Source organism: Cyanistes caeruleus, unplaced genomic scaffold (genome assembly GCF_971803275.1).
Source record: "Cyanistes caeruleus unplaced genomic scaffold, bCyaCae1.hap1.1 HAP1_SCAFFOLD_65, whole genome shotgun sequence".
Taxonomy (NCBI): Eukaryota; Metazoa; Chordata; class Aves; order Passeriformes; family Paridae; genus Cyanistes; species Cyanistes caeruleus.
This window is the reverse complement of record NW_028255884.1, coordinates 2,401,236-2,427,804: the sequence shown is the minus strand read 5'-3', so window position 1 is coordinate 2,427,804 and position 26,569 is coordinate 2,401,236. Positions and strand designations below refer to the sequence as shown.

The 26,569-nt window shown below is 54.0% G+C and overlaps 3 protein-coding genes across 4 annotated transcripts in view; 1 reads left to right on the top strand and 2 right to left on the bottom strand.

The window, feature by feature from the left end:
- The window catches only part of LOC147647168 (uncharacterized), a 61,686-nt gene that overhangs the window by 10,350 nt on the left and 24,767 nt on the right, over positions 1–26,569 (bottom strand). The gene's annotated exons all lie outside the window — the stretch shown is intronic.
- Positions 5,007–5,939, top strand: LOC147647170 (olfactory receptor 14J1-like). The gene has a single exon (XM_086872539.1). It carries the CDS (start codon positions 5,007–5,009, stop codon positions 5,937–5,939), a length of 933 nt encoding a protein of 310 aa, XP_086728665.1.
- Positions 15,540–24,873, bottom strand: LOC147647169 (maestro heat-like repeat-containing protein family member 7). 2 transcript variants are annotated; one of them, XM_086872537.1, is made up of 16 exons: positions 21,498–24,873; positions 21,165–21,306; positions 20,787–20,851; positions 20,303–20,668; positions 19,982–20,130; positions 19,577–19,724; positions 19,178–19,368; positions 18,958–19,095; positions 18,561–18,675; positions 18,251–18,388; positions 17,842–18,018; positions 17,553–17,708; positions 17,291–17,392; positions 16,790–16,892; positions 16,453–16,509; positions 15,540–16,111 (listed from the first exon to the last, which is right to left on the bottom strand). In XM_086872537.1, the coding sequence occupies exons 2-16, from the start codon at positions 21,280–21,282 to the stop codon at positions 15,987–15,989; spliced, it is 2,148 nt and encodes a 715-aa protein (XP_086728663.1). In that variant the 5' UTR covers positions 21,283–21,306; positions 21,498–24,873; the 3' UTR covers positions 15,540–15,986. The 2 variants fall into 2 exon arrangements, with proteins under 2 accessions (XP_086728663.1, XP_086728664.1); XM_086872538.1 differs by having other exon boundaries at positions 20,315–20,668.

Here is a 26,569-nt window from a genome sequence, read left to right as displayed (position 1 = left end):
AGAGACAGCTCTGGGCAGGAGCAGCTCCTGAGCACAGCCCAGCAGGGCTGGGGCCCTGCCAGGGCAGCTCAGGGACACAGAGAGCAGGCCCAGACAGAGCTGCCAGGGGCTCAGCACTGGCAGGGGCTGTGGGATGTGCCAGAGGGGGCTGTGTCCCAGCAGCACCTCTGTGTCCTGGAGCCCCAGAGCAGCTGTGATGTCAGAAAGGGCTGTGTGACAGCTCCGAGTGGGTTGTGTGAGGTCACAGATGGGGCTGTGACATCCCAGAGTTTGTTGTGTGAGGTCACTGAGCATCTATGGCATCAGAGAGAGGAATGTGTGAAAGCAGGGTGTGACATTGCAGTGTGGCTTTATAACATCACATTGTGGTCTGGGTGATATCACTTAGTGGGTTGTGACATCACTGAGCAGACTGTGGCACCACATGGTTGTGATTTAAAATCCTAGAGTGGGCAGTGACATTATAGAAGAGCCATGTGACATCTCAAGACAGGTTGTATGACATCACAGTGCTGACTGTGATATCATAGAGTGAACAATGACATCAAATGTGGCTGTGTGACATCACAGAACGCTGTGTGAAATCATGAGGTGGTTTTGTGGCATATGGGAAGAGCTGTGACTTCACAGAATGGTGGTGTGACATCCCAGGGCAGGTTGTGTGACACCACTGAGTGGGCTGTGACATCCCAGGTGGCTGTGTGACATCTCGAGGTCACTGGGGAGGTCACTCTGCCCCGACCTCCTTCACAGTTCCCCCCAGAGAAGTCCAACGCTGCCCTTGCAGCAGCCTGTCTGCACAGAAACACTTCCAGGGCTCTCTGCATTTCCCTTCCCTCACTCTTGCCTCACTCACACACCTCCCAACAACCCACTTGGTGCTTTCAGCTGCAAGGAGTTCAGAGCTTGTCTGTCCTTCAGCAGCTGCTCTAATTCTGCCTTCAGCCAACTCTGGGGTTGTGTTTATTGTAGAACTCCCTGTGTGTCTGAAACATTCCTTGTGTGGTTCTGCCTTGGGGAAGGGGAACCTCCTTGGTGGCACCTTGGGCTTGGCACACACTTGAGGAGGGTGTCTGTTTTCCATGGGGAAACTCAGCAGTTTTAGATTGCTAAAATCAAAGAAGGAAAACCCCTCTTTGCCTGAGTGCAGCCAGTTCTGTGAGCAAAGCAGGTCCCAGGGGAGTGAGGAGAGACAGGATGGGGCTGGGGAATGTGGAGCAAGGTTGTCCCCACTGGGTCAGACCTCAAGGCACAGCTTCTCTGACCTGGCCACACCTCCTTAGGAGAGACCCTGGATCAATATCCATCACTGAATGCTGCAATCACCTCTGCTCTAAAGAGAACAGGAATAAAAGACCCCCTTTAAAATAGGAACAGATATTTCTTAGAAGCTCTTTGAACTATTTCTTCATAACCATTGTAGGAAACTTTGCTAAGAACTGCACCAGGCCAGAGGGAAATCAAGGCACAGCCATGGTTTTTGAGGATTAGTTTGATCCTAATGAGCCCCGTGGTGCATTTGGAGCTGAGCCCTTGAACCTCAGGGCCTGAGAGGAGATTGCACAAACCTTTCCAGGAGTCCAAGTCAGAGGAAAAACCCAAAGTGTCTCCAGGCATTAATGGGTGCCACTGAGGTCCATCCCCAACACAGGCTCCTCATGGACTCCTTGGAGGACAGAACTGGAGGCCAGGATTGCACAAAAACCTCCCAGAGACTCAGTGTGGGAAGGAAAATCCAAAGTAGCTGAAAAAGCCCTGAGTATCTCAAAGTATTGATGAGCCCCACTGAGTGTCAATGCAAAGCTCCCAAGGGACTCGTTAAAGCAGATAATTGGGGCCAGGATTGCACAAACTTCTCAGAGACTCAGGGTGGGAAGGAAAAAGGAAAGTGCCTTAAGAACCTGAAGTACCTTGAAGCATTAATGAGCCCCACTGAGTGTTGTTACTGACAAAGCCTCTCAAAGGACTAATTACAGCAGATAATTGGAGGCCAGGATTGCACAAAGCTCTCAGAAACTCCAAGGCAAATCCAAAGTCCTTTGAAAAAGCTGCAGTCCCTGGGAGCATGAAGGAGCCCCCAGGGCCATTCCTGAGCAAGGCTCCCCAGGGACTCCTTCCAGCAGATCCCTGAGGCCACTGGCATGTGGGCTAGGGGGGATGCTGAGGGCAGGCCAAGGGGGTGACAGTGGCCAGCCTTGCTGGGGCTGTGCCAGGAGGCCCCAGGGCCTCAGGACAAGGTGTCTCCTCACAGCCCTTGCTGGCACAGCATTGGCTGCTGTGGCCCAGGGCACCAAGCCTTGGCTTCTCTTTGTCCCCAGCTGTCATCAGTGCCTCCAGTTCTCTGCTCTGCCTGGGGCCTGGGGACACTTTCTCAGTCATGTCCCTCAGTGGGACCCATTAAAAGTGAAAGAAACTTTGGAGTTGGATTCTGACTTGGAGTTCTTGAGAGCTTTCTTCCCCTCCCTGTCAGGGACTGATGTTCAGGGCCTCAGCACAAAGCCCCAAGAGGCTCATTAAAGTCCTGCTGCTGTGTCTGTGCTGCTGAGCTGGGCCGGGCTCCTGGCACAGAGGCAGCTCCTGGAAACCAAGAAGAGCTTCAAAAGCACATTTCTCTTGCTGAGCAGCTCTTCTGCCAGCCCAGCAGGGCTGGGGCACTGCCTGCAGCCACCCTGGGCACAGCCCAGAGGCACAGAGAGCTTCAATCAGTCAGGGCTGGGAAGGTGCTGGGAAGTGCCTGGGGCAGAATCCCTGCCAGCCCTTGGCACAGGAAGCCTCTGGCTGCAGGACAATGCAGCTGCAGCTCCTGGAGCCATCTCCTAAAGCTGGAACATGCCAGTGCCTACAGACTCTGTGAGTACATTCTCTGCCTGTCCCTTGTGCAGAGCAGCCAGGGGTGCCCAGGGCTGTCCTGCAGAGCAGGGTCCTGCAGCCCAGGGCGCTGTGCTGGGGCAGGGACTCTGCTGCCTGCCAGGGACAGCTCTCAGCCGGCCCGGGGAGCTGCTCCCGGTGCTGGGGAGAAGCTGTGGGGGGAAGGAGCCGCCCTGAGCAGGGCAGGGGCTGCTGCTGAGAGGGGCTGTGTGGGGCTGTGTGGGGCAGGGCTGCTCCCAGCTCCAGTCCAGCCTGGGCACAGCTCCAGAGGACACTTCCCAAAAGAAGGTGAGCCTGGGATTGATGTAAAGATCAGGAGCTTTCCTGAGACTGTGTTCAATTTCTTTCTTTAAGCAGGGTGGGAAAGCTGGGATGATGACAAAAAGATTTTTGCTTTTTATATATGTTTAATATATTTTTAGATCTGTAAACTATTATTATATAGTTATAAAATGATAATCCTTAATTAACTCTATTAAACTACTATTATATACTTATGTAACTATTATCTTTAATTAATTCTGGTATGTTTCCTAACCTTTCTCTTAGATTTTAGAACTATAATCTCATCTTCTAAATAGATTTCTGAAATACTGTATAGTCTTATCATCAGGGAGAGGAGCTACAAGAAGAACATTTTGTTTTTTAACCAGAATATGAACAGTCATAACAGAAAGTGGGGCAAAGAAACCCTTGGACCTACTCCAATGGGTTGACCCTGGGGTATGTAACTGGGGCAGCTGAATCTCCTATTGAATGTTTCTATTAAATATCCTAATTAATCAATCTTAATAAATTGTTGAAATAAGGGGCTGGGTGTGCCTCAACCCCACTGGGACACCTGGAAGTTTCCAATAAAGGTCTGGTTTTTACTTTACTGTTCTAACACTGTTGCAAAGGTTTGGGGGTTTTTTCTCTTTTGATTATAGACAACAAAGGGGATGAGAGAAGCAGAAGAGGAATTGTAATCCCAGAATTACAGAACATTTTGAGTTGAAAGGGACACACCAAGAAAAGCAAAGTAATATTTGAGCATTTACAGAGATGCCAGAATTGTAAGTTTGGGTGCTCAGTCTCTCTGCTGGGAGGCTCCTAAACAGCCTAAATGCACTGCTCTGATATTGTCATTGGTATCTGGGGCTCTCAGGGAGGCTCTGGCATCTGCAGCAGCTGAGTCAGGCCCTGCCCTTGGGATTGCTGCCAGGCAGGTGTGTCCATGGGAATGGGGTGTCCCAGCTTCCCTGTGACCTGTGGGGCTGTGGGCAAAGCAGTCCATGGGAAAGGGGAATGAGCTGAGCCCCCTCCCTGAGATCCCATCATGGGCACACCTGGGGATCTCCTTGCTGTGTCCTTCCAAGCTCTGAGCTGCCCTCCTGGCTGCAAATCTGTGCCAGAGCCTCTCAGAGTTCCCTGAATGTCCCATGGGGAAGGGCAGAGATGCCACAGCTGAGGAAATGCTGTTGGCTCTGCCAAGGGAGCCGTGAGTGTCCTTGGCAGAGGGGGGTGCTGAGACCTTGCCCAGAGACCTTTAGAGAGGGTGAGACATTCAGGGATCCCTCTGCTCTGGGCAGGGTCTGGTTTATGCCAGGGTGACACAGGAGTGTGATTGTGCTCTGATTCCAGCCAAAGGTGCAAACCCAGGGCAGTTGGGAACAAGCCCATCCAGCCCCTCACCTTCCCTAAGCCACAGGGAATCCTTTGCCTCTCACATCTCTCAGTGGGAAATTCTGAGTGCAGCAGAAATGCTGGGGATTTCTGACCTCAGAGAACCAGGAATGATCTCTGGGCAGTAAAACAATTCCTAAAACCAACTTCTGCTATACTTTAGAAGTGTGTGTGCAGATGGCAACAAGCCCTTCTGCATTAGGAGTGATTCTTCTGACAAATCCTGAATTTCCAGCCTTGTCCCTCTCCTGCATGGCCACAAACCCAGGGCAGCAGGGCAGGGATGGCTCCTGGAGAGTCCCCAGGCACAGGCCTGGCTGCTCCTGGCACACTCAGACAGCACAGCTGGAGCTCAGTCAGGGACCTGGGTGAAGTTTTCACAGAGCAGGAACAAAGGTGGGTGATCCCAGTCTCTCCTGATTTGTCACTACTACTTTTCTTCATGAACAGGTCTCCACGCTCAACCACAGCAAATGTCCAACAGCAGCTCCATCAGCCACTTCCTCCTGCTGGCATTGGCAGACACGCGGCAGCTGCAGCTCCTGCACTTCTGCCTCTTCCTGGGCATCTCCCTGGCTGCCCTCCTGGGCAACGGCCTCATCATCAGCGCCGTAGCCTGCAGCCACCACCTGCACAGCCCCATGTTCTTCTTCCTGCTCAACCTGGCCCTCAGCGACCTGGGCTGCATCTGCACCACTGTGCCCAAAGCCATGCACAATTCCCTCTGGGACACCAGACACATCTCCTACACAGGATGCGCTGCACAAGTATTTTTTTTGGTTTTCTGTGCTGCAACAGAGTATTTCCTCCTGACCATCATGTGCTACGACCGCTACGTGTCCATCTGCAAACCCCTGCACTACGGGACCCTCCTGGGCAGCAGAGCTTGTGCGCACATGGCAGCAGCTGCCTGGGCCAGTGGCTTTCTCTATTCATTGCTGCACACAGCCAATACATTTTCCCTGCCCCTGTGCCATGGCAATGCCCTGGGCCAGTTCTTCTGTGAAATCCCTCAGATCCTCAAGCTCTCCTGCTTCAATTCCTACACTAGAGAACTTGGGCTCATTGCAGTCAGTGCCTGTGTGGTACTTGGCTGTTTTGTGTTCATTGTTTTCTCCTATGTGCAGATCTTCAGGGCTGTGCTGAGGATCCCCTCTGAGCAGGGACGGCACAAAGCCTTTTCCACCTGCCTCCCTCACCTGACTGTGCTCTCCCTGTTTATCAGCACTCTCCTGTTTGCTCACCTGAAGCCCCCCTCCATCTCCTCCCCATCCCTGGATCTGGCAGTGTCAGTTCTGTACTCGGTGGTGCCTCCAGCCCTGAACCCCCTCATCTACAGCCTGAGGAACCAGGAGCTCAAGGCTGCAGTGTGGAGAATGATCACTGGATCATTTCAGGAACATTAAACTGCTGGCCAATTCCTGCAAATAACTTGTAATAAAACTTATCTTTGATACTTCTTGGTGGTTTCATTTAGGAGGTTCATTTACTTAGTTTTGTGTTTTAAAATTGTCTTCAATAAAATGTCATTGTTTTGTGCCATTTCTCATTTTGTTTCTCTTCACCTTCCCTGAGGCCACAGACTGTGTCAATGAGGGGCTGTGCTCTTGGTGGCATTAAATGAACGAAAGGATCTCCCAGCAAAGTTTTCTCCAGAGATTCCCCTTTTGTTCCCTTCTCTGGAGCTGCAGCAGCAGTGTCTGTGTGCAGAGCTGGGGGCAGATCAGTGCTGGCACAGCAGCTGTGGCCAGGAGCAGCAGCACTTGGTGTTGCCAGTGCTGCTCCCGTGCCACTGCCCCGCTGCCCTCCTGGCCCTGGTGTTGCTGCAGGGCCTGAGTGCTCTCGGGGCCGGGCACAGCCCTGGGGGTGGCAGTGCCGGGGCTGCAGCAGGGACAGGCCATGGGCACTGCTGGGGCAGCGCTGACGCCTCAGGGCAGGGCCTGGGGGCTCCAGGCTCCTTGCCCAGGCTCTCTCAAGAACACGGCCAGGCCAAAGCTCAGCACAGAAAACCCCCGTGAGCAGCCCCAGGCTGGCCGTGGGCAGGCTGGGGGCAAACAGCATGGCTGGGGCTCTGCAAGGTCCCTGGGGGAGACGGGAAGGAGCAGCAGAGCAGGGGCTGATCCATCCCCACTGCGCTGGACACCCCAGGGCAGCGTCCCAGAGCGTCCTCATGGAGCTGTCAACAACATCCCCCCTGTGCAGCCCTGGCCTCTCCCCCAGCTCAGAGAGGTGCTGCATCCTTGCAGGCACATGTCATGAATAAAATCTCTCAAGAAATCCCCGGATAAAATACTGTGTTTAGTTAGGTACAGTTAATGTTCTTATCCCATTTGTAAACCTTGTACCCCTTGTTTACTCCGATGGTTATTAGTAATGTTAATTACTTACCAGTTTCTGAAGTGTTTTAAAGGTTCTTATGAGACATTCCTGTACCCTTTCCCCTTACTTCCCTGCTACCTAGTAACAGAGCTGCTCCCATGGGGGCTAAATCCAACTAACAAAAGCAACCCATTAGAAAGGTATGCCACAGAAGGAGGCAACTCCCATGGTCGCTGTGCCACACTAGAACAAGGAAACTCCCAGGAAGCTGTGTAACCGAGTAAAATGCAAACTAAGGCATGCAGGACACCAAAACAACGAGCTAACAGAGGAATAAAAAAACAAGGAAACATATTTGAGCAAGCTATGATGCAAGATCATCTCCCTGCATCAACTAAACCTGCTTAGAAACCATCTTCCTGCATCACCATGACCTAAGAGGACTGGAAAGGACTGACAGCCCTAGACAGTGAACCAGGATGACAGGTCCCTGGCTACTCTCATGAGGATGGAAGCCCCAGCTCTGCAGTGTGTGCTGCAAAGCTGAATTGTGTCTCCTTCTTGGAGCTGACAGTGTGGGAATGGCCGTGGTGCAAACAACTCCTCGGCCCCCCACACCCCAAGAGCTGAATCCTAATAAAGGCATCAAACAGGAGTTTTGTCTCCTGGCCAATTTCTTTCAATTACCATGTGCCACACAGGCCATGGCCGAGGGGGCCTGGACCCACCCGGAGCTCCTCCCGGAGCCCAGCGGACTCCAGCTCAGCGGGGGCCGGCAGCGGGGCACGGCTTAGGCTCGGCAAGGTGTGAGCAGCCGTGGTCCGGCCCAGCCTCAGCCGGGGTCCCGCAGCCTCCCGTCCCCACCCGGTCACTGCTGGGGCCAGCCCGGCCCCGCCAGGCCGAGCCTGTGCGATTCAGCCCTTCTGGGACACAGGGCCAGAAAGACTTCAGCCCTGAAGCAGCAGGCTTTGAGTTCAAGCCTTGGGAAGCACTTGCCAAAGGCTTGATGGCAATTCATACGTTCATCAAGTCACCCCACTGAAAGTTATGTTTCTAGAATCTTCCTGTGTCTCTCCCCTGATTGGTTGCAATTCGTGGCAGTATTTTGCACCTTTCTAACCCCAGTCTGTGTCTGGACCCATGCCCTCAGACTGCGCCCTCACACCTCCCCTAGATATTGTTGTGTCTGCCCCTAGGCCTGGTCTTTGCACTTTGCTCCTGTGCTGCACAGGCTTTATGGGCCTCATCCCTACTTGATTTTCCTATTCCAGTTGGTTTTGGGGACTCCAGCGAACCCGCTCCTTTAATTTCCTCCTCGGTTGCCCGGGTGTCAGGGGACCCTGAAGCTTTAAGGATTGTTGTGGCCACTGTCAGCACGACTGCAAGGGCCGCAGTGCAGCGGGGCCCGGCCCGACCGGCAGCCGGGTACCTCCTCAAAGGTGGAAGCAAGAGAGAGATTTCCCTGGCTTGCCTGTCTGCAAAATGTCAGTCTCACAGAGGTGGATCCAGCTTTTTAAATGCTTTAATAGGTAGTCAGTTCCCACAGCTAGCCAGCTCTTGGATTTTGCTTGGCACAGGGGCAGCTCTCGCTTAGCAGCTCCTCTCAGTAAAATCATTTCCATGAGGGGCTTCTTCCCTGCTCACCAAATAGCAATTCATGCAAAAGCAGCACAAACTGTTCTTCCTGTCCTCCTATCTTTGCCAGAGAGTGCCTTTCAAAGGGATAATAATTGGGAGGGAGGGGGTTTACATTTTCCATTGCAAAGGAGCCTCCTGCCTCCCTTAGCAGGCCCCTGTCTTTCAAACGAAGACACACACGGTCTCCTTTTGCACCTTCACTTGGCCCCAGCCACTCCTGATCATTTGAAGGAGCGGCTCAGAAGAAGGGGCTGCAATCCCCCAAGGCCTGGGCTGCTCCAGGCCACTCCTGGTGCCTTGGGCTGTTGAAGGGGTGCCGGGGTGGCCTTTGTGACACAGGCACGGGGTGCCGGGGTGGCCTTTGTGACACAGGCACGGGGTGCCGGGGTGGCCTTTGTGACACAGGCACGGGGTGACAGGGTGGCCTTTGTGACACAGGCACGGGGTGCCAGGGTGGCCTTTGTGACACAGGCACGGGTTGTCAGGGGCCGTGGTGACGCGGGACCTTGCGGTGCCCAAAGTCCATTGTGACATAGCAGAGCCCCGCCCCGGCTGGGGGGTATATAAAGGGCTTGTGGGGCCCGGGTCAGTCCCAGGACAGTGGCTGTGTCCAGGTACCTGTGTGCGCCAGAGGACTGCAGGTACGGAGGAGGAGAAGGCGAAGCCCAAGTCCCAGCCCCCCAGGCCCTGGCCCGGCTCACAGAGAGCCCAGGCCTTGAGGGAGCAGCAGGAGGAAGTTGAGAGGGCAAGCAGAGGGAGGAGAGGAGCCGTGGAGTCCTGCGCTGAGGAAGAGCCAGAGCTCTGCCGAGGAGAAATGAACAAGTTCCAGCAAGGGACTTCAGGGGAAGCCTGCACTGAGCCACAGCTGTCCCCAGGAGAAGCCCAGAGCTGCCAGGAGCTCTCTGAGTGGGATGATCCTTGAGCAAGAGCTGGTCCAAGTATGGGGGAGCTACTGGCATTTGCGGGACTGGGATGAGGGCAGGGAGCAAGAGCCCTCCCCAGTTGTCTCCGAGTGGGGCGAGTGCAGGGAGCAGGAGCCGTGGCAGGCGGACAGCGATCACTGTCAGGAATTCTCAGATTGGGAAGAATCTCCTGAGCAGCGGCTGTCCCCAGGAGAAGGCACGAGCCGCCGGGCACTCTTGGACTGGGAAGCTTGCCGCAAGCAAGAGCTGTGCCAGGATGGCCAGGAGGTGACTGGAGGCAAAGCAAAGAGAAAATCCTCCAGGTCCAGCTGGGATGATGACAGTGATGGAGAGCTGGCTCAGGACAGCAGGGGATACTGCGACATCCTGTGCAGCCAGCTCAAGGCCTGGCAGCGGGAGGACGATGACTGGGATGAGGTGAGCGTCCTGGAGCTGCACGAGGAAGGAGAAGAGGCCAGGCAGCAGAGACTGGCAGATTTAGCCCGAGAGGGAATCTTGCTGCCTGTCCCTCGAGAAGCTTGGGTGGAGTGCCAGGAGCCCGAGCTGTGCCCACAAGAGCAACTCTGTGCCGGGCCTGTCCCTGTGGCAGCCCAAGCCATGGTGGAAGATGTCTCTTCTCCTGGGCAGCCGCTTCCCCACAGGAAAGGCTGCTCGCTCTTGGGCTGGCTCTGCGCTGGCCCTGCGGGCCGAGCCGGCCCCGGCCGCTCTGCAGCACCCATGGGGTGGCTCCCCGAGGGCACACGGCAGCCCAAAGTGGCACCCGAAGGGGGACCCTCGCTGCCGGGGCTCAGTGCCGCATCCCGGCCCATCGTCCGGCCGGGAAGGCACCTGGAAAGTCATCGGCTCCCAGCGGCAGCCTGGCACCGCCAGCGGCACCCCTGCACCGGGTCCCCGAGGGCCACAGCCACACGTCTCTTGGCCCTTTGCAGGGACACTGGCTCCAGCTCCTCCCTGCTGGACTCCAAGGCCATTTCCTCTCCTCAGGAAAGGACTCCATGCTGATCCTGGGGCACTTTGGCCATGAGGAATGGACACAGACAGGAGGTGTTGCTCCCAGGACACGATGGCGGCCTGCTGGACTGCAACACACACAATTCTAACAAAAGAAAAGAAAGTTGTGTTTAGGAAGTAGTAGTAGGAAAGAAAAAAACCCAACACCCCCCCCCTCCCCAAACCTGCATAAGACCCTCCAGAAACCAAGAAATGATAAAGAATAAGAATAGGAATATTAGGAAGAAGAGGTAGAAGCTGAAGTAGATGAAGACCTAGTAGTACTTAAAACATGGAAAATTAAGAATAAGAATAAAATGTTGGAGTCTGGAATACAGAGTGTGTGCCCTTGTTTCTGATACTTAGTTATAAGATCCAGGTATAAGTTCCCCCAGGCAGGGCAGGTCCCTGGGTGCTGCTCCTGGCCCAAATAGTTTTCAGATGGGAAAAACTATCAGAGGTAAGGTTTTAGAAGACAAAATGTCTTCTCTGCTGAAGAGTGAAAGGCCATCTGTGATGCCTGCTGCTTTTGTGATACTTTCTTTCGGTTTCCCCCAGTAGTGCAGCTGCAGACTGGGCACGCTGTATCATCAATATCTGACACTCACACTCCCTTCACTCTTGACTACTTGCTTCAAGCTCCTCTCTTATTATGTGTGCTGGACCCCAGCCTCAGCCAGGGCAGTAAATGGCAGCAGTTTCACATCAGGATGTGGTGACAGCAGTGCCTGCAAACACTCTGCTGTAGCACTGGCACCGTGGGCTCCCTCCTGAAGGACGAGATGGATCTTCCCCAGCCCCGACAGACAGAGTCCCCTCTTTGCTACCTGCCCCTGACCCTGAGCCCAGAGATGCTGTCTGCCAGCACGTGTGAGAGCTGGTTCTCTGAGGAGATCAGAGGATGTGAGAGCCTGGCAATTTCATCCCAGAGAAGTAAATCCTCGGTGAAAGAGGCTGGGTGCTGGCATTACAATATTCTCAATGCTAATTACCAGAAATCTAGTTTCCAAATCTTTTCACTTTTAAGATACCACTGCAGCAATCAGGCTGAAGTGGGATAATTAAACGAAGCACTGTCTCCTCTCCCCTCCTCCCCCCATCACTCTGCAGCCCTGTCTGTCATTTCCCAGCACGGAATGGCTGAGATGTGGGAGGCTGATAGGAAAGCTCAGTATGTAAAATGCTGAGTGCATTTTACAGGAGGTGTGGCTTCAGCACAGCTTCCTCACTAGGAAAGAGCCACAAGGAGCCCTGGCTGCTCCTGTGGATGGTTTATCACTGAGCTGAGTCCAGTCAAAAGTCGGTGAAAAAGATGTAGGCAAAGAAAGAGAAGAAGGAATGAGAATATTTTCCCCTTTTCCCAAAGCAAGAACAGGCAAAATCTCGCTCTCCTTTTGAAACCCACAGGTTGTGAATCCAGTTTTGGCAGCTGTGATAAATGTCCTGAAGCATCCAAATACTTGGGGTATAAGCAAAGGATTACTGCTTGTCAGAAGTTGTCTATCTTTTGAATATTCTGCCCAAAGCAGCAAAAAATTGAGTAACAACTTGGTACTGACAGCTCTTCCTTAAGATACAGCAACCTCAGCCATTGCCTTAGTCCACAGTCTTCTCTCTGTCTGCACGGCTTAATAAAACAACTTTAAATGTTGCAGTTTTGGTTTTAAACCAAGAAGAGGAATTGTTCTTTCACATTGTCGTGGTTTTAAAGCAGTAACTAAAAAATTACTAGAAAACTTACTTATTTCTTGCTGTGAGATATGGATTAGAACAAGAGCAAAACAGGCTTAAAACTTAAAAGGAAATAAAGGAAGTTTATTAACAAAACTACAAGAATAAGAAAATTAGAATTACTTCCAGAAAACCCTTATATCCCCCACTACCCAACCATTCCCTTGTTCACATGACAGCATAGAGACAAAAAACTTTGGAACTTTGGTGTTTAAAACAGTCCCAATTCCTGCTAGAGTCTTTTCATCAGTCTTCGTAGAGAAACAGAAGTCTTCTTCTGCTAATCTACGGAGTTTCTCACAAGAAAACTATTTCTGTTATAGCTTTCTATTTCTCTGATGCCAGCTGCCTGGAAATCTGTCATCAGTTCACTCCTCCCATTTCACATCGCTCTGAGGTGTGTTATGGGTCAAATGAGTCTAGGGATGTCATTTTTAAGGATGAGTTATTCAAAGGCAAAGTTTTCTTCATCTGCCTCTGTGAGCCTCCCTGGAAACAGAAATTTTTCTCTTTGCCTCTCAAGGCCCCAAATCTTCAACTATTACTTCTCCCCTCTGTTCCAGCACTTCAGTGTATCACAATTACTCCACCTTTTACTCAAAATCCACACTTTGAACCACTCTATTCCTTCCAATATACTCTGAATTAAAGGAGCTCTTTTTCAGAACACTATTGTCCATCTCCATAGCTTTAATAGAAAAATATTTCAGCTTAATTATAGCATCTCTTTATTCTCTCTTCCTCATCTAAAACTTAACTCTTTTCTTCACTGTCTTTGATGGTTTTATGATGTCTTCTTCAAGTTATCTCTCTCTTTCTCCTCCTTCTCTCTCTCTGGGAAAAAGGAGTAATCTGTCAGTCTCATCCAGGTAGTAAAAGAGTTAAAGTCTTGGAAAGCTGCAGATGTTCGTGGTGTCAGGTTTCAGTTCAGCAGCAGAAACTGCAAAGCAAGCCAGGCTGGCCGGCTCCGTTTCTCCGTTTCTCCCCCCACCCTCTGTGGCCTTGTCCAGCCTGGAGGGGAGGGAGGAGGCCGAGACAGAGCCTTGTTACCTCATCAGAAGCCGGAAACCAAAGAGAACAAAAGAACCCTGGCTTTACATCTTAAGGTGGTGTTCACAAGTTGATCTCACTTCTCAATGGTTAAAACCACCGCCAATTCTCAGAAATGACCAATAATTGGTCAGAGGAAAAACTCTTATCAGCCTCTCGCAGCTTCAACTTCCTCCCAGCTCCCGAAGCTATCTTAAAGGTAAAATCACCCCAGGACAACTGTGCATCTCAATACCCAGTTCCTGTAACTCTCCCCCTCTCTCGGAACCTTCGTTAACAATCCAACAGAAAAATTCTCCGGACCGTGCATCTCAGTACTCAGCTCTCATAAAATCTACTCAGACTTTTCCTCCCTTCTCGGAAACTTAGTTAAAAAACCAACAGAAAATATGAATATGCAACAAACTTCAGAAGAAAGAAAAAACTGAGACTGCACAGCCTCAAGCTGTAAAAACTGTATCAAAACTCATCTCTCCAAAAGACAGGCAGTGAACTTGGGGGAATCAGTGTGACAGAGGCTGGTTCAGAGTTCACCCAGCACCGATCCTGAGCTCAAAGCTGACCGTGACTGTAGCTGTTTTCATCATTTGATTTTGCAAATTTTTCAATAAAATTGTTATTGATAAATTTGGCTGAATTTCATTTATTACAGTGTACATGCACCTCAGCTGGGCTACTGATTTCACCCCTACCTCAGGCTCACCACCCTTGGGGCTGCTTCCAGACAGCCCAGCTGCATCCCCTTCCCCCTTCAAACCTAGTTTAAAGCCCTCTCAGTGAGTTCTGCCACTTCATAAGATAAAATTCTTCTACCCTTAAGAGAGATGCAGCCCATCCAGTTCCAGCAGGCCGGGTGCCAGAAAAGTTGCCCCATGATCAGAGAACCCAGAATTCTGCCGATGACACCAACCCTTGAGCCACTTGTTGATAATGTGGGCTCCCCTATTCCTTTCACTTCTTTTCTGCCACCAAAGGGACTGAGGAAAAGTCTACCTGTGCTCCTGCCCCATCAACCACTCAGCCAGTGTCCTGAAGTCCCTTTGAATTGCCCTGGCACTCCTCTTTTCAATCTCATCTCTGCCAGCCTGGAGTAGCAGCAGTGGATAATAACCAGAGGGCTGGATCAGCCCAGGAAGTCTCTCAGTGATGCCCCGTAGCCGAGTCCCAGGGAGGCAGCAGACCTCCCTGTGGGATGGCTCCAGTCAGCATGAGGGGCCCTCTGTTCCCCTCAGAAGGGAGTCACCCACTGCAACCACCTTTTTTTTCTTTTTAATAAACTTTGTAACAAAAAGCCAGGCACTGGTAGATGGTGAAATTCTGATTTATAAATATTTTTTCCCATTTTTTATTTTTTTTCCCCCTCTTCTTTTCACTCCAATAGCATCACAAGTATTGAGAATGAAAAAAGGCCACAGTCCATCATCATTTTCACCGTTTTACAGACGTTTCTAAGAATATTCAGGAATGAGGATGGGCAAAAACAGCACTGCAGGAGCAGGAGTTGCCTTCCAGTCCCATCAGAAAGGAAAAGGGGGATCTTCCTGAAAAAAAATCCAATAATATTTTTAAAAAGCCCTAAAAAGTTCCCAAATAAAATAAAAAATTTGGGCCCTCCCAGGCCCTGGTAGCCTGCTGGGCTGGAATTTCTCCTATTCCACCTCCAAATTATTCTTTACCAGTGGATTTGTCTGGAATTATGTCCTTTCTTTTCCCTATTTTTCCTTCTTAAAAATCCTTTTTCCCCCAGTACCTTTCTTCTTGTTTCCACTATGTTTTCCTCATTTCCAGTGCTGTATGGGATTTTTTTGGATCTGGATTGTGTCCTGCCTCTCTCCCCACCTTCCATACCCCTAAATCCCAAAAAAGAATAACCCAAAAAACCTCAGAAGACTGAATCAGTACACATGGCATTGTACTGTCATTGGAGTGTTCCTAGAAAAACGGGCAGAAATTTGGGATGAACATTCCCTCTCCAGTAGATCCATCAATACCTGCAATGCAAAAGTGGAAAAAGCTGCTGAAATTGGGATTTTGCCTTTCCAGGAGGGTTTTTGAACCTGGCTTTATTCATTAACCTTTCAACATGCACAACAGAGGACAGAACACGGCAGGGCCTTAGACACAACTTTGGTCCCTGACACACACAGGCTCCTTGTCCCACTACTGGCCTTCAGTAACACCTTGAACTCCACAATGCTGTGGAGCCGGGCCTTCAGCACAGGGACCTTTCCAGCCTGATCTGCGCTCCTTCCTCTGCGTCTCTGCACAAAACACGGCGCAGGAGAGAACGGCAGGAGGGGCCTGTGTGTCACAGCGCTCTGGATTTGTGACCCTTCAGCTCCACACAGATGCAGGTCAAGTGAAAAAGGAAAACTGTTTATTGATGAAATGCGAAGCAAAGGGATGAGCTGAGGGGCAAAAAAGGGGATGGGGAGTGTCTGAGGGCTGGAAGGAGGGAGCTACCAAAAGGGAGGGAGAGTGGAGGGAAAAAGAAGGGACGGGCAGTGTCTGAGGGCTGGAAGGAGGGAGCTGTCAAAAGGGAGGGAGAGTGGAGGGAAAAAGAAGGGATGGGCAGTGTCTGAGGGCTGGAAGGAGGGAGCTACCAAAAGGGAGGGAAAGTGGAGGGAAAAAGAAGGGATGGGCAGTGTCTGAGGGCTGCAGGGACAGAGCTATCTACAGGCAGGGGGAGAGGGCTGAAGCCATGCAAGCTTCCCACAGGCTCAGCTGTGCAAGTCATCAGCAGTGCCTGGAGCTCCAGCTGGTCTCTTCTGGTCTCAGCGTAGTCTCATTTTCCACAGCATCTTAAATGAAGACTGGTTCTCCTAAGCTAGCAGACAAACGTAGCTCTGCAGCTCTTTTAGAGAATATCTCCCGAAGATCTGTGTTTGACTGAGAAGGGTTGTCATCTCTCCTCAGGGCTTGAAGTGCTGGAAGAGAGGGGTACAAAGCCACGATCAGAGCCCAGATCTGTGGCAATCCTAGGAGAATGTCCTGCCAGGGCCATCCCAGCCTGCTCTTACTGTGGCCACAGGAGTTAAGGGGCCAACAGGACCACCTGCAAGGTATTGGATACGAATCTCTCCCAACTACATCACCACCCAAATCTCTCGCCCTGCATCCCTGAAATCTCTCTGTGATATTCCCACACCACCAAGGTGTCCACACAGAGAGAGAAGCCCTCTGAAGCCGTGGCACGGATTACAGCTCCCTGCCCGGGCATTTCAGATCCCCCAGTGCCAGCCCCTCACTGCCCGCTGCCCTCACTCACCCTCGATGAGGGCCTGCAGCTCTTTCTTCTGCCCCCTCAGGTGCTGCCCGGCCATCCCTGGGAACACAGAGCCTGTCAGGGCCCCAGCGGCACAGCTCCCTGCCAGCGGCGCTGCCAGCCCTGTGGCCACACGGCCTCCCGCCCCGGCAGGGCTCAGCCCGGGCCCTTGCCGCATCCTGACTCAGCCCAAGGGCACGGCTGCCAGAGGCCGGCAGCAGCAGCCCCGAGGGCAGCCGGGGCTCCAGGGCGCCGGGCCCGGGTGCCGCTGCCGGGGCAGCAGCCGGGGCCGGGGCCGAGCTGCGGCGGGGCGGGGAGGGAGCCCGGGCTCGTGGCTCACCGATGAACCTGATGGCCGCCTCTTGCAAGGGCTCCTGTGGGCAGTCCAGGTACGGCAGGGCCCGGCGCAGCTGCTCGGCCGCTCGGTTCCTGTCCTGTGCCAGCTGCAGAGAGCGGCAGGAGGGAAGGGTTGGCGCGGGCTCTGCCCCTCGGCCGGGCGCTGCCTGCGGCCAGCCCCGGCCTCCCGTGCCCGCCCAGCCCTGAGGCCCGGCCAGCAGCCGCTGGCGCCGGGCTCTGGAGGGGGCAGAGGGCCGGCTGCTGCCCGGGGAGCCGCGGTGCCGCCCCTGCCCGCAGCCCCAGTGTGGGGCTCCATTGGCACCCGGCTCGGGGCCACAGGAGCCTGGAGAAGAAGCCGTGCGGCCCAGGGAAGGGAGCAGCGTGTGGGGCGCAGGCTGGTGCCCCTGGGTGCAGCACCGGGCAGGGGCCACAGCTGCCAGCCCCACACACTGAGCACCGGGACCAGGGGGCTTCTCAAAGTTGAGCAATTCCAGGCTGCCCTTACCAGACACTCAGCAAACTTTGATAGCTGCTCCTTCCTAATCAGCTGCTTCAGATTCCTCCTCTTGAGGAACTCGGCCACACGAAGCAGCGTTTCCTGAGAGGCCTGGAGAGCAGCAGAGATGCAGAGATGGCACTGCAGCCCCAGGGCACAGGACTCTTGTCTGGGTGACAGGGCCCCGAGGAAGCCGCAGCCTGGGAGGTTCCAGGACAGGAGGAAGCCAATGCCCCTCTCAGGGATGCACCAGCATCACACAAAACCTGACCTTTGCCACATGCTGGTTCTCATCATGGCAGTGGATGAAGAGTGGAAGCAGGCTCTGGTTCAAAATCTTCTCCAGAGGCTTCTTTCCCTCATCCACTACCAAGTCCATCGCCTTGAAGAAGAGATCAAGGGAGAGCAACTGTACATGGCTGTGGTCCTGGAGGAAAAGAAGAGAAAAAGACCTTAATACCAATCCCCCCAGGCTCACCTGGGCAAAGGCCCAGAAATCTGTAAGATACAAAGTTTCTGGGCAGCAGCCAATGCCCGTGTCTGGGGGCACAGAGCCTTACATGGTCAAAGAGAAGCAGGAGTGCCTGAGCCAGCTTTGGGGCAGTGGTGCTGCATATCATGATGTCTTTATTCTTGAGAATACTGATGAACACACGGAGGGCCATGCCAACTACATCTCCATCTGCATCACCCAGCAGCTCCTGAAGGCTTCGAGACAGGCTGCACATTCTTATGGCCTGTGTGGAACACAAGGCTGAGCTGGGAAGCCCTGAATGGCTGCAGTGCCAAGACCGCCCTGGCACTGCAACCCCACCCTTCTGCTGCCAGGCCCAGAGGCCAAAGGCCTGTCCCAAAGCACTCAGGCAGGTGAGGCAGGAGAGCTGGGAGCAGCTGCCTCAGCTCCTGAAGCCCAGCCAGCCCAAGGGGCTGCTTTCCACAGCACAGCTTCAGCTGCTGCCCTGTCCTCACCATCGAGGGTTCCTTGCTGAGCACCACGAGGCCTCTGAGCGCCAGGCGACGCCTCTGTCTGCACTCGCTCTGCAGGTGCCTTGATGCGATCTCAAGGACACTGTCACCGTGTTTAGTCAAGTCCAAGCACTCGAGGACCTGAAAGGCACAGGGCAGTGACAGGGGAGCCGGCCGGCAGGAGCCCGGAACTGGGCAGGGCTGGGCCCAGGCAGCAGCACAGGGCACGGGCACCGTCCCAGGCACCTGTGGCTATGCAAGGGGACAGGGCTGGCAGGCAGCTCAGCGAGGTAGTGCTGGCCATCGGGCTCACCTCCACAAGGAATGCCAGGAAGGACAGATCACAGCATGGCTCCTCCCTTCTGAGTGACTTGAGCAGGTTGAGTGCAATATGGGAACAGAAGGGGATCAAGCCACGGAGCATCTCCCTGTCAGGGGAAAACAGCACCAAGACCCTGATGGTGGGGGGGTGGGGGGACAAACCTCTCCCAGGAAAGAGTCACAGAGATCTGGCCTTTCCCCAGAATCCCTGGAGGGACCATGGGTGCTTTGGGAAGTGGCTCCTTTTGGGCACCCTCCTCTCAGCCTTTTCCAGTCTGCTTAGCCATCCCTCAGTGACGAGGCCCTCTGGCCAGGACCACAGGGACTGTGTGACACACCCCAGGCACAGGGCACAGATTTCAGAGGCAGTTGGGAGAAGTGAGGCTCACCTGGCCAGCAGACCCACGGCATAGTGCTGGGTGTCAGCACAGAGCAGCGTGTCCCAGCCACGCTTGCGTCCCATTTCCATGACCACACTCTCACACCGCAGTCGGCAGAGCAGAGATTTCATGGCCTGCACTGCAAACCTGTGTGCAGAGCAAAGCCCAGGTCACACTGAGTGCACTGGTGTCAGCCACAAGGGCATGGGAAGGACAGGAGGACTGGCACCTGTTGGGGCTGCTGGGAAGGCGGTGTTGCTCCCGGCATGTTTTCCAGAAGCTGTCAACTTCCACTGGTGGCATCTGCTGGGTGGTGATGACAACATGGAACAGCAGAGCCACAAACAGGCGGGCGGAATAAAGCATCATCGCCTCGCAGCACTGTGGCATCTGGACAATCAGCCAGAGCACCAGAGTTGCCTGCAAAAGAAGCACACCAAGGCAGTGCTCAGTGCCGAGGTGTCCATGGGACAGGGCCTGAGGGGAGACACAGGGGGAGCAGCAGGCCTGGTGCCCCCTGAGCCTGCCCCTAGCCCAGGTTTCAGCCCAGCACCTTAGGCAGGGAGAAGACAGAGAGCTCCTGGGAAAGCAAGCTCCAGGTGATCAAAGGCCATCTCCATAAACTCACACTCAAGGGAAAAACGTCCTTGTTGTCTCCATCAGAGGTGCAGGTGCTGCAGAGGGGCCAGTTCTCCATCACACAGAGCAGTGTTGGCAGCACTTTCTCTACTGTTGGTCCCGACGAGCCTATGGTTTGCCACATCATGGCAGCAGCTCTGTGGGATCAGAGCTCTGTGTCAGGGGTGTCTCAGTCACAGAGCAATGCCCTGTGTAGCTGTGGGGACCCAGGTGACAGAGCCCTGGTGCCCTGAGGGGCAGGGAAGGAGCACTGGCAGCAGCCTCAGGACACAGAGGGGCCCGAGGCTCCTGGACCTCTCTGCCTGTTGGGCAGAGCCCATTGGACAGGCTGTGCAGGGCCATGGGCCCTAAAGGCTGGTGAGCCCTGAGCTCTCAAGGCACGTGGGCCCCATACCTGTCACACGATGGGGCACAGTGCAGGAGGGCCAGCACCACATCAGCAGGGTGTTCTTCAGCCAGCCTTATAATGTCAATTTGCTGCCTGACATCTACAGTGACATGGGACACCAGACTCTGGTGAATGTTCCTCACAGTAGCTGGCACCTGGAGGAGGCATGGGGAAGACTTGGAGTGCTGTCCAAGGCAGCAACTTCCCCAGCTTCCCCCAAGAAGTGCTTCCCTTCCCATCACACTGTGCTGGCCTCAAAGGCTGAGGGGGCCCTGTGGATGTGGCATGAGGGGGCACAGGATCGTGGGAGACCTCCAGTTCCAGTACCTGACTGGGTACCTGCTGCTCAGAAGAAGCAGCTCTCTTCTCAACAACGTCAGAAGAAATACGAGGGTCCTTGAAATAATCCCATATGAGCTCTTGGCTTATAGTGGGAGTGAGTGTCCTGTTGGCCTTTGCGATGCCCTGAGTCTCTCCGGTGTCATCATTTTGAATGCCCTCAGTCCCTGCCATGTCAGCCTTTGCCCTGTCAAACTCCACTGCAGCATCAGACTCTTGTGAGTGCTCAGCTGAATCCGGGCTGACATCAGGCTCTGCCTGGAGCTCAGTCAGCCTGCAGTCAGGCTCAGCTGCGCCCTCAGTTGCTGCTGTGGTGTTCCTTCTACGCTGAATGCGCAGGAATTTGCGGAACCTCTGTGCAGAATGAACAAAGGACAGGGGAGAGAGGCATGTTCCATGGAGTGCTCCAAGCTCCACTGCTGGGCTGAGCAGTGCCAGCAGGCCCAGCCCAGGTGGGGATGGCTGCAGGTACCTGCGCTGCTCTTCGGAAGCGGCCACGGGCAGGCTCCTGCTCTTGTGTCTTTTCCATGGCTGCATCTGGCAAAGAGCAGCCAGAGCTGAGGGGCTGCAGGAGAGGCTGGAGAACACAGCCCAGCCCTGCACTCCCCAGGCAGGGACAGCCCTGGGGTGGCTCAGGGGATGGAGCAGGGCCACTGCCAGGGGTCAGCCCCAGCCCCTATTCTGTCTTGTCCTTCGGCATGTCCACATGGGACGGGACAGGACGGGACGGGACGGGACGGGACGGGACGGGACGGGACGGGACGGGATGGGATGGGATGGGATGGGATGGGATGGGGCAGGGCCCAGCTGACTGCAGCCATCAGCCCTGTGGCCCAGTTCTGCCACTCACCATCCTGCAGTGGCTGGAACTTCTTTGGCTCTTCCGGCTGTTGTGCTAGGGCAGGTCCAGGGTCTGTCTTTCTTTTCCCCCTGAACACTTTGAAGACGCTGAGGAATATGCCCGCCATTACACAATCTTGCCTTGAAGGCACCTTAAAGAGAGATGCCGTGGGAAATCTCTGAGTCAACAAGTCCTGCAGTTGTGCCTTGAAGGCACCTGCGAGAGAGAAGCCCCAGGAAGGCTATAGGACAGCAAGTCCTGCAGTCTGGTCTCGAGGGCTCCTGCCACAATGACTGGAGACTCCTCGTAAATGACTGTGGTCACCAGGTCCCACAGTCTCACCTTGAGGACAGAGGCCAGAAGGATGGGAGATGCCTCAGAAAAGCTCCAGGTCCAAGTACCGGAGTCTGGCCTTGAAGGCACCTGCAAAAGAAAAGTCCTGGGAAGGCCACGGGTCACCAAGTCCCGCAGTCTTGCCCCGCAGGCACCTGCAAAAGAAAAGCCTCGGGAAAGCCACGGGCCACCAAGGCCCGCAGTCTTGCCACGAGGTCACCTGTACAAGGAAAGACTTGGAAAAGCTCCGGGTCCGACACAAACGAGGGCGCTGTGCGGGGGCTCCTCACAGCACCGCTCTGCCGCGTCCTGTCCCGTCGCGTGCACTGGGCACTGTGGCATGGCCCTGTCACCACCAGCTCCTATGTCACCACGTGTCACAAAGGGCCCTCTGACACCCTGTCCCTTTCCATCCCATGGTGACCATGTGTCACAAAGGCCCCTTGCACACACTGCCACCTGCCCTTGGGCTGCCCCCATCCCCCCCAAAGTGGCCCAGGTTGGAAGGAATCCCTTGCCCAAAGTGTCTAAGACAGCCCAACAGGATCTTTAGGAATGCCTCAAACCATCAGCAAACGCTGCCCTGCTCTGCAGGCTCAGGGCAGCAGAAGGAGCCCCCAGGGCTGCCGACGCAGCCGCAGCAGGAAGGGCACGGGGCCTTGCACAGAATCTGCACAGGGGCCTGGCAGCACTGAAATCAGCAGGTGTGGCAGTGTCCCCACTGAGGCAGACCTGCCACCCCAGCCAAGCCCTGGCAGTGCTGGTGCCCTTCTCCTGCCCCAGAGCCCTGTGCCCCTGGGGGGTTTCTGTGCCAGAGGGCAGCCAAAGCCCACGTGCATTGGGGGCTGGGCTCCTTCCTGCAGGGGCTGTTGGCAGGAGCTCCTGGAGCAACTGCTGGCAACGCTTAGTCTTGGTCAGATTAATTACATGTGGGAATTATTTTCCCATTGATGTCATTCCCTGCAGCTATAAAACATCTTTGTGGGGAAGGCACAGAAGGATCTGGCATTTAAGAATCCTCAATTCATGAGACCTTCCCCATTGCTCAACTCAAGAATTTCCTACAAGTTGCAGACTTCAACAATTAATTGGAATGGCCAGAGAATGTGAAAGAGTTTCAAGTTTGCTTCCCATCTCAAAGCAGCAAGTCCTTTGCCTTAACATCATCCATTGAGAGTCATTTTACAAAATAAAGCACTACACAGAGGCTAAAAAAAGGCCATTCTTTCGTTTGCAAACCTTTGCTTTTCTATGGAGGGATGATAATATCCTAATTCTCTGAAAAATTAAAGCTCTCAAGGAATGAAAGTTCACTCAGTATTACAAAAGTAGTCCAAACGATTGAGTAGATTGCAAAAAGGCTAATCCTCCCCCTGGTACAGATATCTAGGTGGCCAGTAAATTACAGCTCTCCCCTCTTCTTTTTTTGCATGAGAAGCAGGACCACTAACAGGAAAAGTCACAGATATTCCTTATGTCCTCCATAACCAAAGCTGAGCCAAACCATGGATGCTCCTGTCAAACTGACTCAAATTCCAGCCTAGACCTCTCACTTACACACAACTCCTTCCCCAACACACCCACCAACACAAACAGCCCCAAAACACACTCACAGAACTCCTCAACACCCCAGCAGGACCCTCAACTGTTCCCATCCCACCACAGAGCTTTCCCACCCTCCAGCAGACCCCCTGGTTCCCTGCACATGCCATGGGATGGCACTCAGCAGGATCTGCCCCAAGGCCTTGCGCGGTAGCAAGCTCAGGCTGCCAGGCCACTGGTTCCTGGATCATCCTTCCCACTGACCCTTCCTGTGCACAGCTGTTACATTTACACATTTGAGCCAGCTTGGACTTCTCCCCCTAACCAGGATTGCTGGGAAAGGATCAAGAGCAGCCTGGCAAGCTCTTTCTCCAGCTCCCTCTTTACTCTTGGGGCAGGTAGAACATTGCACAGGAAAGCAACTGGTGCCACAAGGAGTGGGCGACCTCAGGGGAGATCACTCAGGACTGCTAAATCCTGAGGGAACAGCGCTGGGTTTGACCTTTGGGTACCTGCACAAACATCAAGTCAGCTGCCTTAGTTTCCAGGACAGCTCTGTGTTGGCCAGCATCCTGACATGGATGCAGGACTGCTGCGAGGCACTGCTGGGACCCAGCAGGACAGGACTGGCTGTCTTGTTTACATGTTGAAAATGAGTTAGATTGTATTTAGCTAGAAATTTAGTGATCCCTGAATTTGATAAGGAGCTGGGCCATTACAAGCTAAGAAATTTTTTTCTTATTCTATATTTTAGCTATTTTTTAGCATTTAATTTTATCTCAATACAGCAAAGTAGAGGCACTTCTTTTGCTTTGGATTCTTTAGGGAATTGTTTCCCATCTGGAAGAAAGACTCTGTGAAGGGAGTGGTTGTCCAGGGGCAAAATACAGGTCATGAAGAAAACAAGACGTGGCTGAGACCTCTTACATCCCACACTAAGGAGTCAGCCAAGGGAAAGGAGCATTTGGGAGTCATGCCTGGGGGAGGAGGGACAGGTGGTGGGGTTGTGGCTGTCTCTTAGCTGGGGGACACGGCTCAAAGGGCAAATAGTTGAGGTTTTGGCGTTGGACTGCTGCTGCCCCGAGGAACCACTGCTATTGCACAACTTTTCCATCACTGTGTCTGTTTACTGTGGGTGAGCCTCTGCTCACAAGTGTAGCCATGTAACTGGGTCCTTTCAATACCCGATCACTCTGGGAGGGATCCTCACCATGTGCTTGGGTGCTCAGGGGAAAACCAGGACCCCAACCCCCTTTGAAAGGGAGCATCTCATGGCTGCTTGTGGGAGCCCAGCAGCTGCTGCTGTTGCCAGGGCATTACACAGGTGACAGCCAGGGGACACCCAAAACAATCCCCCCCTCCACCTTCTTTCTCCTTCCAGGCCTGCCCAGCCCCTGCTGTTTCTGCTGCTGATCCCGATTTTTATTCCACTTTTAGCTCCACATCTCTGGGTCTGCCCAGCCCCATGCTGCTCCTGCCACAGCTTCGGGCTCATTGCTAAACTCTTTGCCACCCCAGGCATGCACTCCTCTGCTGTTCCAGCCCGGCCCCTCGAGGCTCCTGCTATCGTCCATTTCACCAACTTTATATCACCACACATTCAGGTGCCAAAATGAGTGTAGTGGGTCGACCCTGGCTGGGTGCCAGGTGCCCACTCTGTCACTCTGTCACTCTCTTTCCCACTGGGACAGGGAAGAGGATAGGACGGAGAACGGCCAGCGGGGTGAGATAAAGCACTTTTATTACAGTAAAATAAAGAAATAAGCAGAGATCTGTGTCTGCGTGGGCTGAAGAGTTCCCGCCCCGTGGCTGAGGGGACCGGCGGGGCGGGGCCGCCCGCGCCTGGGCGGGAAACGCCCCCTGCGGCCGGGAGCGGCGGCGGCGGCGGCGGCTGCGCAGTGGGGACGCGCCCGCCCCTCCCGGGTCCCTCAGGGAGCGCCCACGTCCCCTCAGCGGCCCTCGGGTACCTTCAGGGACCGGCGTGTCTGCTCAGCCACACGCGGCATGCCTGTGTCCCCCTCAAGTGATGCCCACGTTCCCTCAGTGACTCCGATGTACCCTGAGAGACTCGACAGACACCCACCTCTGCACAGTGACCCCCATGTCACCTCAGTGGGATCCTGAGCACCTGCCACCCTCGGTGACCCTCATGGCCCCAGGGTGGCATGCAGGGCACCTTCATGCCTTTCAGAGACCTTCATGACACCTCAGCAACACGCGGGGCATCCGCCTTCCCTCAGTGATGCATGAGGCACTTACGTCAGGAAAATTAACCCACGAACTCCAGAGGTTTATATCCAAAAAGAAGACACACGAGTCTTGTTACTTTATTTGAATAAAGGGAAAGGCCATGAAGAATTCCCCTGGGGTCTCTCAAATTTTTAGTGGACGCAGACTCCTCTTTTTCCTAATTTCCTGGCCGCATTTCCCACTCTCTTTACCCATTGGTGGAGGTATTTGAGAGGTACAGGCTTCCCAAATCACCTAATACAGACCCCCTTCTAATGCATACCCCCCATTTTTCTTATCCTATGGATCTGATGGTTCCACGCATTGCTTCTTCCATCTCTCAGTACCTAGCTTTACCCACAGTTTGTTTGTAAAGAGAAATCTCTCTCATTCCTTTCAACTGGATATCTCTTCTGAGAACCTAGTATCAACTCAGTGACTCACACGTCCCCTCAGCATCACTTGCAGCACCCACCTTTCCCTCAGTAACCCACACGTCCCGTCAGCAAATCCAGGGGCACCAGCCATCCCCTCAGTAACTCACTCACCCTGAGTACAGCCCCAGGGGCCAGCAGCAGGCAGAAAGCCACAGGGGCAGGGGAAAAAGCTCTGCCCTGCTTACAGTGTGGGCTGAGGGCCAGGAGAGCTGCATGAGGGCCAGGAGAGCTGCATTTCCACCCTGAGGTTTTGGAGACAGGGGCTTTCACCCTCCTTATAGGGCTGCCCCTCTCTCCAGACAGCCAAAGGAGCACAATGGCAAAAGGCCAGCAACAGCAAAGCAGAGACCCAGCCCTGCACACAGGGAGGTCGCCCAGCACAAACCAGCCATGGCACCCTGAAGTTGCCCACCGCACTCTCATGTATCCCTGCCCTGGGAATGCCAGGAATATGCTTTGCCCAGAGGGCCTTACTGTGGCTCCTCTTGGGCTCAAAGTTGCTGCCCCTCTCACTCACTCGTGCCTAAAGCCACAGAGCTTGGTGTTCCCCACTGCAAGAGGAACAAGGCTCAACACCCAGGCAGTTGAGCTCACGGCCTAGGGCTGATGGGCTCCAATCCCGAGGACAGGGAGGGCACACGCCCAGCCCCGCAGCTCTCTAATGCCAGGGCCAGGGTTACACACCTGATTACAGGGGCCTCCTTCTAATCATCTGCTGAGGGAAATTCCTGGAAAGCACCAGAGAAGACGAGTTTCAGGAACAAGGCGGGTGCCTGGGGGCAGCTTATGGCCTCTGACATCCAGCTCCTCAGGGCTTCCCACAACCCCGGCCCCTTAGGATCTGCCCCAGCAACCCAGGCAGCAACACACGGG